The sequence below is a fragment of the Pogoniulus pusillus genome, chromosome 1, assembly GCF_015220805.1.
Source record: "Pogoniulus pusillus isolate bPogPus1 chromosome 1, bPogPus1.pri, whole genome shotgun sequence".
Classification (NCBI taxonomy): domain Eukaryota; kingdom Metazoa; phylum Chordata; class Aves; order Piciformes; family Lybiidae; genus Pogoniulus; species Pogoniulus pusillus.
In genome coordinates, this window is record NC_087264.1 from 37,848,938 (window position 1) to 37,863,801 (window position 14,864).

At 37.3% G+C, this 14,864-nt stretch overlaps 1 protein-coding gene across 15 annotated transcripts in view; it reads left to right on the top strand.

Moving 5' to 3' along the window:
* Positions 1–14,864, top strand: part of NPAS3 (neuronal PAS domain protein 3) — a 665,104-nt gene that overhangs the window by 323,921 nt on the left and 326,319 nt on the right. For all 15 annotated transcript variants that reach the window (XM_064148527.1, XM_064148538.1, XM_064148548.1 and 12 more), the window contains one exon: positions 11,990–12,072. In XM_064148527.1, coding sequence (XP_064004597.1) covers positions 11,990–12,072 — 83 coding nt within the window. The remainder of the gene's footprint in view (positions 1–11,989; positions 12,073–14,864) is intronic.

Consider the following 14,864-nt stretch of genomic DNA (forward strand, 5'->3'; position numbering starts at 1 on the left):
CTTCTGATCAAACTTCTCTGTAGGTCCCTGGAAGGCATCTCTAAAAGTGAATGAAATTGAATTTTTTTTTTAACATGACTGTTTAAAAATATTCCCCTGCATATAAAAACAGCAAATTGTATGCTAGAGCAAATAATAGTAGTAACAGAAAATACTTTGACGTCTAATTTATTTTCAAGCTTATTCGTTAAGAAATGCATGAATTCTTTTAACCTCAGCAAAAATTAAAATCTGTATCACTATTTGCAGTAATTTCTTCATATTAGTCATCAAGGTTTCAAAGGGATTCTGTATCCATAAAGACTTAAAAAAAAAAACCACAATGTCAGGGGCTGGAAGAGACCTTCAAATATCATCCAGTCCAACCCCCCTGCCAGAGCAGGATCACCTATACCAAATTACAGAGGAACATATTTAGGCTGGTTTTGAATATCTCCAGAGATGGAGACTCCACAATGCCCCTAGGCAGCCTTGTTTCAGTGTTCTGTCACCCAGATTGAAAGGTCTTAACCAGTATTCTGATGGGGATGACCACTTCCCTTGAAGAATGCTTCATTAGGATTTGGTGATTTGCACTGTAGCTTATGCATGGTCATTTTTCAACCCTCAGAAATACTGAAATACAAAACTTCTTGGTGAAAATGTCTTTTTTTTTTTTTTTTTCTAGCAAGAAACTAAGAACCAGTTGCAATAGATTTTAAGCATTTGCTGGCAGTTCTGCTACAGCTGGTCATGTTAATCTCATTACATTGCTTCAGTTACTTTTTGAAATCACCAAATTGTCAATAGTTGTGCTTTCCTGGAGTTTCCCTTATGAACAGAGAGAAGAAAGACAAGCAGAAATAATTGACTAGTGGCACAATTGGTTCTTACCAGAATCCTCAGTTAATTACATGGTTCAGTTTTGGCAGATGATACAGATTATTTTTTTTTCTCCTTCCCCGAAAATGTGAATTGATTGCAGACTGCTACCCAGTCCTCACTTCATTTATGAGTCTTCATTGTATCTTATTTCTGACTGCATCACAAAAAGGATGAAAGGCAGGTAGCATAACAACAAATCCACCGTCTACATGCAGCAGTCATAAACCCAAGTCTGTCAAAGCCTTAAAATCACCTTAGAACCAGAAACAATTCAAAATAGTTGTGCATTTGGATTTGTTTCAGTATGCCGCCTACTTTGGCAGGATAACGATGCATTCATCAGTAATTGTCTGCTCATATCATAGCTAGGTTTTGTATTCCAGTGGTGGATGTGACTCTTACATTTGCCAATAGCCAAGTTTGATGTATTTAAAAATTGTTAGTATTCACTTGACATAAGGGAGTCTGTTCTTTTTCAGTGTTGTCTTAGCATGTGATCATGATAGAAAAAAAGTGAGTGTACTAGAAGTACAGGTCACCAAAGCCTACAACTGCTTATATCATCATTTGCAGGGTTTTCTTTCTCTTCTACTATCATGCAGTGTTCTGTGGCCCTCATTATGAATTTAAATTACTGTATCAAATATGAAATTTGTTCTTTTTTTTGGTGTCTGATACTGAGTGTTGAATATATTACCTAGTTCGCTAACATCTAAAGCTGTTAGTTTCTAAAATTGTATTCCACTTGCTGTCAGAAGAAGTTATATATATTTCTTAAGAAAATCCAGAGGGTAGTTGTAGCCGAATAACAAATGGTTGGCTTCCTGTGCAGACAGTTGTGAAATGCCTACCCTTGGCATCACACTTGAAGTGCTCACAGCCCTCACAGCATACAGTATATTAGGCCATTTACAACCAAGAATTTAAATCTTCAAGTCATAGAATCATAGAATTGTCAGGGCTGGAAGAGACCTCAAGGATCATGTAGCTCCAAGCCCTCTGCCATGGGCAGGGACATCTCACACTAGATCAGGTTGCTCAGACCCTCATCCAGGCTGGCCTTAAAGACCCTCAGAGATGGGGCTTCCACAACCTTCCCGGACAACATGTCCTTGTGTCTCATCACCCTCATGCTGAAGAACTTCTTCCTAACATCCAGTATGAATCTAGCAATAAAAATTTGCATCTGTTACTCCGTCAGTAGTAATGAGAAGCTAATGCAAAGAATGCTAGTGTAAAGTGTCTTAGTTACTTTCTCTATTAATGTACTTTTTTGGGGGGGTTGATGTTTTTTTTTGTTACTGCTACAGATGAAATTAGTATTGTTTGTCTGCCAGGAGTTGCATTTTTCCACTGAGTGATGGAAAACAATGGTCAGGTTTGTTCATAAAATGGTGCAATGAACCCAGTGAAATAGAGGGGGAAGTAAGGCAGGAAAAGAGGGCTGTGCAAGAAAGCAGACCTTTGTATAGGAGGGTCTAGTTATGGTAAGCTAGATATTTTTCAGTGTTAGTGAAAAAAGGGAGGATGTGAATCACAGCTTGCACATTTGCAACATACCACTGTCTAAGGCATTAAAAGCCAATTGTATAAGCTCTCAGGAGGAGCAGCCTGCATATTTTTTTCAGAGAAGATTCTGAAATAACACTGCCAAGATTTAAGACAACAACAAAGAAGAGGCAAGGGGGGAGACATAACAAAGCAAGATTTCTCCTTCTTGGTGTTCAGAAATATATTATAGCCTGCTTCATGTAGATCGAACAGCTTTTGGTCCCCTTGATGTACTAGTGGCATATGAAAAGCCCTGTGGATGGATGGGGCATTAGATTGGAAGCAATAAGGTTGTGCCTGACTTACCTCTACATTTGTAGCAGATGTTACAAATGTCATAACATGAACCTTTGGGATCAAACTGGAAAAAAAAAAAAAGACAACAGATGTAGGCCTCTTAGTTTTACCAGCAAGTATAGTCTGACACTATATAACACTGTTCTGACTTGATGTTAATACCCTGTCCTCCTCCTGAGAACAGAATCAGTGACACAAACCATTTCTGTAGCACTGAATCTGGAAAAGGGTGACAGCAGTTTTCTTCCCAGAGGAATTTTAATACTAGTTTAAAAGTAAGATAATAGAACTGTTACTCTTATAACTGTCTTACTGTTGTATCTGAATAAGGAAGAGGGAACTGAATTTTAGAGAGTCTCTTCATGTTACTATAACATTTATGCATCTGTCCATCAGTGAGGTCAATTTTTGCAGAGTGGACACTTAGCTAAACCACTGCTGTGTTCCTTCGGCTTTAAGTCTTCAATTTACCTCACCTTTGTGTGTCACTTTCCCTTGTCTTACACATATGTCCCAACTTTGCCTCTTCCATACTTCTGTGGATGGTTGGGATTTTTTTTCCCCATCTCTTTACAACAACTGGATTTCTTGGGAAGCTGCTATTTCACTTTAATTATTGATGCCAGTTTTGCTAGAGCTGCAGTAATAAAGAAAGCGTATTTTACTTGCAGCTGTCTTCACCAGCACTTTCTCAGCTATCCCATCTACTTTTTCCACAGTTTCTTATACATTTTTCTGCTTCTTTTCATATTGCCCCGTATTTTTAACTCATCCTTTCTGGAATGAAATGAAAAGCTGGTTTCTCTGTTCTTTAAGACTGCTGCCATCTAATAATATTGGCATATGCTTGAAGAATAGGTGGAGTTATATCTGTTTGTGATAGTGCAATTTAAACGAGCAATCTTCAGTGGAATCCCAACTGTTATTTTTAAATTTTGTGTAAATTCTTCCTCCTTACAGATTTTTGGGAACAAAAGGCCACTTTGTAAACATTTATAAAATAACCAGTATAAAGTGAGTTTGATTCTGGGAAGTAGCTTTAATTCAGTTTTATCAGAAACAGTAGTTTCTCCCCTCTATATCAGTGTGTATTACTGTCCTACAGAGAAGCTAATGGCCAGAGTGACTATTAATAATTATCTTTAATTGTTTTTTAGTCAGTGCAGCTATTTTGCTTCTCCTGATATTGATTTTAATGGAAATTGTGTGTTCTTTCTACATTTTCTCTACATGGTGGAAGCTGCATGAAGTACCTTCTCTTTCTCATGAGTTTTGGCCAATGCTCTTGTATTTCATGGGAGAGGAAGAAAATGAATGTAGGATTGCAGGCTCTTGTATTTTCTTCTTGTGCTTCAGTTTAAAGCTGTGGTGACTCTCTCTGCACCCTCAGGTGCTGCCATTCTGAACTGGAGGCTTAGCTCTCTCCCTGAAGAATTTCATTGTCAAGGAGAAGAGTGGGGGTTCTCCCATGAAGAATTTTAATCACCCTGTCTGTAGCCCTTTTGAAGAACACACAATAGTTCCTATAGTAACTACTACAGTGTGGGAGAAAGGCCAGTGCTCCCTCCCCCAGCCACAGACGGAGAACTCTCTTTGCTTAGATGACTGGAAATTCTTGCACAGCAAAGACTTCATCCTTCACAGTGAAAAGAAAAATCTCTGAAATGAGATTTAAGTGCTAATTAAGAAGTGGTGCCAGTCGAGTTATCAAGCAGAGAATACAGAAATCTCAAATGTACTTACTTTTAAGATGTTTAGCTTTCATTCTTGGGGGGGTTTATTTTTAAGGAGTTCAAAACAGAAGACATTTAAAGCCCACACAATCTTATCTTCCCCACCCACCCTGCCCCCACTCCCCAAAGAACAGATGCTGTGGGAAGGAGCAGACCTATAAACCAGATAAAAATAATTTGAGAAGAAAAAAGGAAGGTCATAGAATAGACCAAAACTTAGACTAAGACAGCCATTTACCTAGGTTATTTTTTCCGTTCACTGTGAATCCCCTTTAAGGGGAGGACACATTCTAAGTCTCCAGATCCATTGATTCCAATCCAATTAACAAGTGATGTAGCACTTCCTGCTTTTCTGACAACATTTTAATTAATATTAAGTCACTGAAACAAAGGCTTTCAGGGTTTAAAAGCATTAAGCAACTTGAAGTGCAAATTTTACTAAGATTTCTGTAAATGCCTAGAGCTTTTGATTAAGCATCATCTTACCACTGTAAATAATAAAACTGAGCTGTCATTGTGTTATATAACTTTTTCTTTAATTAACCAGTACATTCTTGATAACTACTTACTTTATGGAAAGTTTTGGCTTACTTTCCCTACCATGGATTCCCCATTAATGAATACATGCTCTATACTGCTGGCCAGAAGATGGACATCTACAATAATAGGCATTTGTGTACACAAAAAATAGGTTTGAAATACCATTGTTAGCTTTGCAAGTTGATTATCATCTATTGCATTATGCATCTTGCATGTAGTCCTTTGTGACAAATTTGTTCTGATACTTTATTGCTGTGATACTTAGTTGGTAATGGCACAGTGTTAACGATTCCCACAGCTTTACTAAACCAAGATAAAATACCTGCAATTCCACCTGAGATTTATTTCTCCTTCCCATCTGTGAGGGTGGATAAGACACCCAAAGTTTGGATCATAGGATGTCTTCTGGTGAGGTAAACTGGTGACATAATTTAATTTCTTTGGATGCCCTTTCCAAATCAGAGGGCAACATCTCTGCTTACATCATGGTGGTTGGCTATCATTCATCTCACTTTAGATCAAGACCTTGAATACTTAGCAGCTGTACCTTATGCCCTCAGCATACTTGGTAGGCAGAGGAATTCAGTCTTGCTGGAGATTTCTTTCAAAACTTGGAATCAGTCATTATCGGGCTAGCAAAAGAAAAATGAATGGAAGAAAACTTGTACTTCACAAGATCACAGGATGTGAGGGGTTGGAAGAGACCACAGAGTGTAGCACAGGTTGCACAGGAACATGTCCAGATGGGTCTTGAAATTCTCCAGAGAAGGAGACTCCACAACCTCCCTGGGGAGCCAGTTCAAGTGCTCCATGACCCTTACAGTGAACAAGTCCTTCCTCATGTTGAGCTGGAACTTCCTGTGCTGTAATTTATACCCATTACCCCTTGTCCTGTCACAGGGAACAACCAAGAAGAGTTTGTCCCCTCCCTCTTGACCCCCAGCCCTTATATATTTATAAATATTGATTAGATCCCCTCTAAGTCTTCTCTTCACCAGACCAAAAAGGCCCAGGTCTCTCAGCCTCTCCTCACAGGGCGTTGCTGCAGCCCCTTAATCATCTTTGAAGTTTAGATATTAAATAGGAAGTAATTTTTTTTAAACCAACTTTTGTGAATGTTAGCATACATAAATATTGGTCTGCTTTTCTGAGCCTAATGTGGATTACGCTTTGTCCTTCCCTGACATTTCATCTGCTGTTCAGCTGAGCCCTTCAGTCAGCATCCCTGTCTTTTCTAAGACACAGCTTTTAAGCATTTCCAAATTACTTACAGGAAAGTTCCAAGATTTTACGATGTCATCTCACCTCTTCCTGTAAAACCACCTTGATTATTACATTCACCTGCATTGTTCTTTCCATAAGCACTTGGGGATGTTCCTAGAAATAACAAAAGCTACATTTTTATGTAGAATCTATTTTACACCAAGGCAAATGTATTATAAATTGCACTGTAATTTCTTTTTCTGACTTAAAAAAAAAAGAAGTTAAACTTTGGGATGTACTTGTAAGGTTACAGCCGTGCTCATGCTGTGAACTGCTTTGCATGTAATAATCTGAGATGATTCAGACAGCTCTACATCTTATTTTCTCTCATATAAAATAATCTTGCATTTTGTCAATACCTACAGGAAGAAATATTAGCCAACCCTATGTGAGGATTCTATGCAATTAGCCAAGTAAAATTTTGTGAATAAAATGGGTAATGTGCTCTTTTGGTGAGATGTTTATGAACTTGCACATTTGTGTAGATCTGTTCAGGCTTTGCTAACTTAATTCTGACTTTATGGTCAGTCATGATTAGAGCTCTTTAGGATAAGAAGGTGAAAAATACGTTGTATTATTTATAATTCTTCAGACAACAGGTTTCCTAAAAGACTGTAGCAGAATATCCACCTCTGCTTCCAAGCATGCAGAAAGGTAATGCCAGGAAAAGTCAGCAAAATTAAATATAAAAATAAGGGTTTTGAGGCTGATCGAGGGGGAAAAATATTTGCAAGTGTATAGTAGTTCAGGGGAATTGATGAAAAATATCAGTAAATCTTTTAAAGCTGGTTTTCAAACTGTTAAAAAAAACACAACAGAATTTAAAAACTCTTGGTCTGAATTTTGCCAAACTTTCTACAAAACCAATACTTCTGTCTCACAAAAGTATTTTAGAAAGAACTCATGATTGTGCTGGTGATACATGCTTTTATTCCTAGTAGTCAATACTTACTGCCCCAGGTTAATTAGAACTCTGTCTTTACTAGTAGAAACTCACAGTGAACATCAGTCTTGGGTCATTCTGTACTCCAATAACCTGGAAGTGAGTTTAAGAGGAAATTCTCGCTCTTCAGGATGCACATCAAGTCTTTGTTAGGAAGTCTACATATTTCTTTGCCAGAGCTTCCCACTCTTCCTAGCACAATTGTGAATGCTCTTGAGATTACATTAAGCATGCATAGACTGCCCCCAAGACACTGAAAGGGATGTGATTCCTCCTTCACCTTGTGCATAGCTGGATTAGTCACCAAGGGAGGAAAGTTAAAGAGGAATTAGTGAGCAGTTAGATTTTTTTTTCTGTCTTGTCTTGTTATGGAATAATCCTATGCCAGGAATAAGAGTGTCAGGTGGGACAATAAAAGTTATAGTCCAATCATATGGAAAGTAAAAGATTTTGATGCACAGACTCCCCTGCTTCAGCACTATAAAGAGCATGTGTGAACAGTTTTCCTGTCTTATCACTATTAGTTGTCAATATTTAATATAAATATTGGTTCTGTCAACTTTGTGGTTAATCAAAACAGTTGTGTATTCAAACCTTAACCTTTATCAAATAAATGTAGACAGTACAAAACATGTGAAAAAAAAAAAAGACTATTTAGAGATATTTGTTCATACCACGGAAAAGAAGGAGAAGCCTTGAAGGATTTAACTTGGGTTTGGAGCTGTGACTCTTCAAGTCTAATGCACATACTTCAGTCTTCTTCACATCTTAATTTCCCCTATGTCTGCTCCTCAAAGAAATGTATTTCATGCATGCATTATTTTGTTTCTGTAAAGAACTTTCATTTAAAACAAAATCCACATTAAAAAAAAAAAGATGCACATCCACATTTTTAGCTCTGTTGAACTACTTTGATTTATAGATGTGATAGCGATCCTAAATCCCTTGCTTTCCAAGATTTCACTGAGGAGCTGAGCTATGTCTGCTGATGGCTCCATCCACAGGGTGGGAGATACAGAGGTGACTGGCTGTGGCTTGTGGGATGGTTGCATTTTCAAATTTTAGAGTAAAATAACATGAGTGCTGTCTTAATCCAACTGTTTCACTCTGTCTTTCTTTTATCTGTTGTTATGCCAACAGTCCATTCAGTTAAAGTAAAATGCTCTGTGATTAGACTGTGAAATTGCCATGTTTTTGAAAGGTGTCAATGTGATATGCATTTGTGTACTCAAAATTGTATATTGCTTCTGATGCAGATAGGTATCGAGAAATCTTGAAAGCTCAAGTAAGGAAAATAGCGAGGCAGTGGAGTCAGAAGATCAAATAAAACTAGTTTCCCCGGTTCTATATTTATCTCAATATTCTTGTCTCATTCCTCAAAAATGTGAAGAATGATAGTTAGGGAAATGGATGAGATATAAGAAGTGCATATTTAAGAACTATTTCGTTTCCCAAAGAGAGTTGTAGTGTAGCTACCAAAAGCATCATTGTTTTCTGTGTAGGATACTTACCTAGGTAGTAAAATAAGGAACTGTCATTACAACCACGTATCACCTAAGCAAGGGCAAGACACATACGTCCAAGAGGGCTGCTGCTATAAAAATGTTAATGATCTGGCAAGCATGAAAGTACTGCAAGATACCAGCGTAGGTGTATACCAGCCACTAGGATGCAGGTATTGATGAAGGAATTAACTGACAAATTTTAAAGCTAAAATCTGTGTGTCTCATGTTTTTAACTTAATTCACTGATCTTGAAGTGTTTTCATGGGAGCCATAGAACTGAGTGTCTGAAGTATGACGACCTGATGTTCTAACCTTTAAACATCATTGAAAGTGGCTGTTTTAAGAAATCATTGCTCTGCCTTTGTGCACTGGATTCAAGTTATGGTGCTTGCATGCTCAAACCCACACAATTAACATTGAATAGGTAATAGATAACGTTAGGGGATTATAAAGGAAGGATATTGAGCAGGAAACAGAAAATTAATCAGAAGACAAATTCCAAATGGGGACGTGTTCAGATTGTGTGTTGAAAATGTAACATCGTGTAGATGGAAGAATGAAAGGACCTAAAGGACTTTAAGGAGGTTTCATGGGTTTGGGAGTCTTTGTTCTTGTTGTTGTTGTTTTGATTGTATTGGGGTTTTTTGTTTGTTTGTTTGTTTGTTTTTCCAGTGCTCTTATGGATACTAATATAAGGCAATGCCTATCAGGCCAAAACTGACTGTATAAAGCTCAGTGCTAACTGAGTACAGTTATTATGGGAATACTGACAATCTTTACAATGCTATATGTTTAGTCTCGCAACTAAAGTTTCTCTCAAAAACATAGGTGCAACTCCAATTCAGACAGAAGTTTAATAACATCTGGAGGCAGACTAAGAACAAAAGAAGGATCATCATTAAGTCTGTCTGCAAAAATGAAGTTTAAAGGAATCTAAGTTGCTAGAAACTATAATAGGTGTGGGGTTGTTTTTTAATGAAAGAAGCATTGCTGGTTTTAGCAGACATCAGTATAGCTACAGAAAAGATGAGACAATGCAAAGAGAAGCAAAATTATTTAGAATCAGAAGACTGCTAGTCTTTTTTCTTACTCTTAGTGTTTTTCTCTAAGTGACTTAAACGTGTAGAAGAATAATATTACGCTGACATGTCTGATCAGTCACTGTAGGGGAAAAAAAGTTGGTCTATTACTAATTTGGGTGGTAGTATAAAACAGCGTCCCAGTTTAGGGCCACAAACCACCTGGGATTGGAAGACAGAACTGATATTTACTCCACTCGGGGAGTAAATAAAATGAATATGATTGGAATTTTAAAGAGAGATTCTATTTACAAGAGCATATATACGAAAGACAGTCAGCTAGAATAAGTACATTCACAAACCAGGCCAAGTCTAGCAGACTAAAACCCATTAGGCCTAAACAGACCTTCTAGAACCCTCCACCGCTTCCACTGTCCTTAGGCCTGAGGGTAGGCTGAAACTCTTCTACCCAGCTTAGGCCTACAAGGCCTCAGCAGGCCGCATTACACAGCTCAGAATTCCCTGCCAGCTGGAAGCCTTCACCTCCACACAAACCATGAGGTAAGTAGGGACGCATGCTGTTACCAGAGAAAAGAAGTGAAGGGAGGAAAGACAGGGAGGAAAAGAAGAGAGGAGAGGAGAGGAGAAGAGAAGAGAGGAGAGTGTTACCAGCCAGGCGCCACGTTATAAGCTATGATACTGGAAAACAGAATAGAATAACAATCTATTATAACATCCTGGGATGGCCAGGCCTGCCCCTGTGGGACGGAACTTTGTCTCTCTGGTTGTCTGAAGGGAGCCTGGAACCTCTCAAACTAGCACAAGTAGTTTTGAAGAAGACTTTTGAGTTGTTAGAATTTACACTCTTTGAATGTCTTCAGAGAAGAGAGGAGGACTTAGAAAATGCAGGCTTTCCAGCAGTCGCCATTTGTATTTATGAGCTATTGCCTGAATCTATTAGCTATTGGCTGTGAAGCCACCTGTTTGCCCGGTAATAAATAGCTTAGAATTTCCGGTAAGGAAATTGCATGAAGCATCAATAAGGAACGATACTACATTTTTAGGTCAGTATGACTATCATTACTTGGCATTTATCTTTTCTTACTGATGTCATGCTTGACAGCTGGTATCGTAGAAGACTGAGAAATTGTTGCTCCATATTTTGTTTTCATTGGTGTTAAATTAACCTGTTTGGTAATGGCGGTCATCCATTCTGGTTATTTTAGTGGATGCTTGGTATTTTGTTGCTCTTACTGTGCATTGTAAAGAGAACAACATGTAAAGATAAACTGGCAGAGGCACCACACTATCAGGGTCTTTGGATGTAAATGTTTTTGTACACACTTTAGAAGGGTGCAGAATGAATTTCACCTTTTCTCTCTGCTGTGAATATGTCTGTCTGTGTCATTAAGAAAGGAAAAGAAGGGAAGGTTCCTAGAACCCTGTCCCTCTTTTCAGTGCTTTAGCTTTCTCTGGTTACGTGGCAAATAAACCCTCAGCTGGCAGTAGGTACCTGTCTTTGGTTTTACTCCAAGTGGATTGCTAGGTTTGTGCTTCTGGCGTAGAGAGTTGTAATGAAATATTTGTTTTGTGATTTCTCAGCCTTTTCTGTAGACACTGCTGCCTTTGAAACATAATCATCTATTAACAATCACTTTGTACTTATAAACTGTGTAATTTAGATGTAGAAGCTGAATTTTTAAATACCTATTCCAGCAACTAACATATATCTGGAAACTAAAATACTTCTCTCTGTTTAGCAATAACTTTAGTATTTCAGATATGTTTACAAATGCTAACTTTTTAATGTACTGTTTAATTCATTTCAGTTTCAAGTAAGATAAGTAACATGCTTGGATAAATCTTTTATACCTTCTTAGTTCCTGAGTAATGTTGAGTTTTTAGTCTCCATATTTTGAAATCTTTACTCTTTCTCAGTAGTATTTTTCATTAAATTCTGCATGCTGCTGTTGTCACATAAAAACCAAAAGCTTTTGCAGGGACTTGGGATATATTTGAATAAATTATTAATTTCCAGATTTCTTAGACATTTAAATAGAAAATTATTATTATTACTACTATTATTATTATTTTACCCTTCATATTGGAATCACTGATAATTAAATCTGAATTTTATTTACTATGTGCAAGACAAATTTATGTTGGCTTATAAAATTCAGAACGCACTGAAATAGCTACTGCCAAAAGGTTTGATCAGGGGTGCATTAGGAATGAATGTGCAGACCTTGTAACATAACTGTTTTTTTTATTCAGTTATAGGTGCCCAGCGCAGGAGAAGTCCCAGTGCACTTGCCATTGAAGTATTTGAATCACATTTGGGAAGTCATATTTTGCAGGTAAAAAAAATGGCTTTTCCAAGAAAAATCAAAGTAACTAGCTAGTCCTATTTTGCCAACAATTTGAATAGTAGTGTTGTCAGCACTTATATTAATGAGATTTTTGGGTTTGGGAGGCTTTTTTTAAAGCTCATATTTCCTTATTTTTAGAAAGCCCATGAGTGGAAGAGTGTTAATGCAATGGAGGGCAAGTATTATTTAGGTGAATTGGTTAGAACTGTGCAGTAGATATTTGCTTGTTAAATACCTTTACGTATTTGTATGTGTGTGCTTGTGGGTGTGTGTGTGCACAAACCAGCATTTTGTGGGGGTGATTTGCCTCGTGTCATATATATATTTCAGGGATTTTTTTTGGTTTATGAGCAGCACTTTCCTCCCTGATATCCCATTTGTCACAATTACATATCACAAATTTACAACAATCGACAAAGAGAAGAGAGTGAACAGCAGTATGCTTCTTAGACCTCCTCAGCTATGAGATAAAAGCTAATTTGGTATTTGTCAAAGAATTTAGTTATGCTCTACAGGTCATCGTACTCCAGGAACATAAAACTTTTAAAAAATGAGCCTTGATGGAAACATGTGGATTATGTTATTGTTGGATTTGGTTTAGTTTGTTTTTTGGTTTGTTTTGGTGGTTTTGTTTGGTTTTGGTTTTTTTTTGTCAGGTTTGCTACAGCCATTCCTAGATTGCAGTAGTCAGATGTGGAGCAAAACCATTTAAGAACAAAATGTGGTGTTAGTGTTTTGTCAGCAGGGCCAAACCCCCAGCATTGGAGAAATAAAAGCCGTGCAGATCTCCATTTCTCTTGAATTGGGGAGCCCAAAACTGGACACAGTATTCCAGGTGTGGTCTTACCAAGTCAGACTAGAGGGGAAGGAGAACCTCCCTAGGCCAAGTGTGACACTAAGTATCTGCTCTTAGCAATGTACACGACTTCTAAATGCAACTATATTGGTTGGTGTATTATCTTTTGAGAGGTACAAAAGAGGTAATTCAGGATATTATAATGATAAATGCTCCACTTAATGACTGGGAGCTGTTTCTTTGTACTTACTCAGCTGTGGTATTCAAAAGCACTTTGGATAATGTGAGATTTTTCACATCTCTGTTTAGTAACTAAATACAGAATAGAAGCCTAGATAATTTTAGGAAAACATGAAGTTAACTAGTAGAACAAATTTGTCTTCATAACAAAAATCTTGAATGAAATGACTTAATTACTTGAACTGTCTTGGCAGAGGCTTAGAAGAAGTTTTTGATTCTGAAAGCAAATATGTGTGCTGCAGTTACTTTATCAAAGATACCTGAACAATATCTATAGTACTGTGCTGGATATTGTGCAGAAGCATGGTTATGCCATCTCAGAAATGGAGAAAAAAATGAAGCAGCAGCAGTTTTGTAGTATTTTAGGTTTTGTAATTTGTCAGCATGTTGCTTTGCATATGTAAACATTTACTAGGTATCCTAAAGGTATGTCTCTTGCATATGGATTTTAACAAATACCTAGATAAAAGCTCACTGGGACTTATTTATATGCATTCCTTAGGTATTTAGACATGACCCTTTATGAAAGAAAAAAAAAACCAAACAAAACCAAGCAAACTAGGATGGCCTCCTTAGAAAACTAATTTATGTTTGAGTTTTTTTTATTTATTGCATATGAAAATAATTAATAATTTTATTACTTATTTAAGCTTTTGTTCTTTATTTTTTACACTTACGTGTGATAAATTAAAGTGGTTGCAGGATGGAACTTTTAGCATGGTAAGAGTGGGAAAAAAAATACATTGAACTTGTACCTGTGGATTTTCAGTCAAAATTACCATCAGCATTATATTGAATATCTGTTGAGGTGTGGCCTTTTCAGAGAGGGTGGTGCTTTAGCAAATTACTCCCATTAATCTCTCAATTGATAATAGGAAGTTCCACCCTGACATTTAAAAGGGGATAGACTCTTGATGACAGATAAAGGACAAAATTAATTAATAATGATGTCAAGTTTGTCAGGATATGTTAAAATCTTGTCTTATTTTAGCAGAGTAATCAGCACTTGGAAGCAAAGTCTGGGTCATGCACTCAAATGCATCACTTCTATCATATTTGAATGAACTTCAAAGTACTGCCCTGTGATCTTACAGGCAGAAAGATAATCTCTAGAAGACATTGTTTTTAAAAGAACAATCAGATTGTATGGTGGAATACATTTCTAAGAGTTCTCATTTAGTTCTGTGCTCCTAGAAATTATCTTTCAAAGCAGTATTGCGATAAGTATTGTTTGGAAGTGAAGTAAACAACCCTTCTTGTACCTTGGGAATTACCTGTGTTTGATTTCAGACTTTACTCTGAGGAAGCTGAAGTAATGGTTTGCTTAATCCTTTTTGCTATCAATATTCTGAAGTGTAAGATCAGTGTCCTGAGTTAATACAGTCTGTTCCCACAATACCCCCCTACCTCCCTTCCCACACAGACTGGAGGGAAAGTAACACCAAAAAACACTCTGAGCTGAGATAAAGAGTTTTGCTGGAAATGATGAAATGCACAACTACCTTAGCTCATTTCCAGCAAAGCAAAATGCAGAAGCAGCACAGAAGCCAGTGATAAAATGGTTTCCCCCACTCAAGCATGCAACATTCCAAAGCCCAAAATCAAAGCCAGCAACCAGAACAGAAAGCCTCTCATGAACTTCAAGCCCCATGATACTTTGCTCCAGCCAGCTTTCATTTTTGAATCTGACATGATGGCAGCATGATATTGAGTATCAGCAGCAGAGTCATCTCAACCCATGACA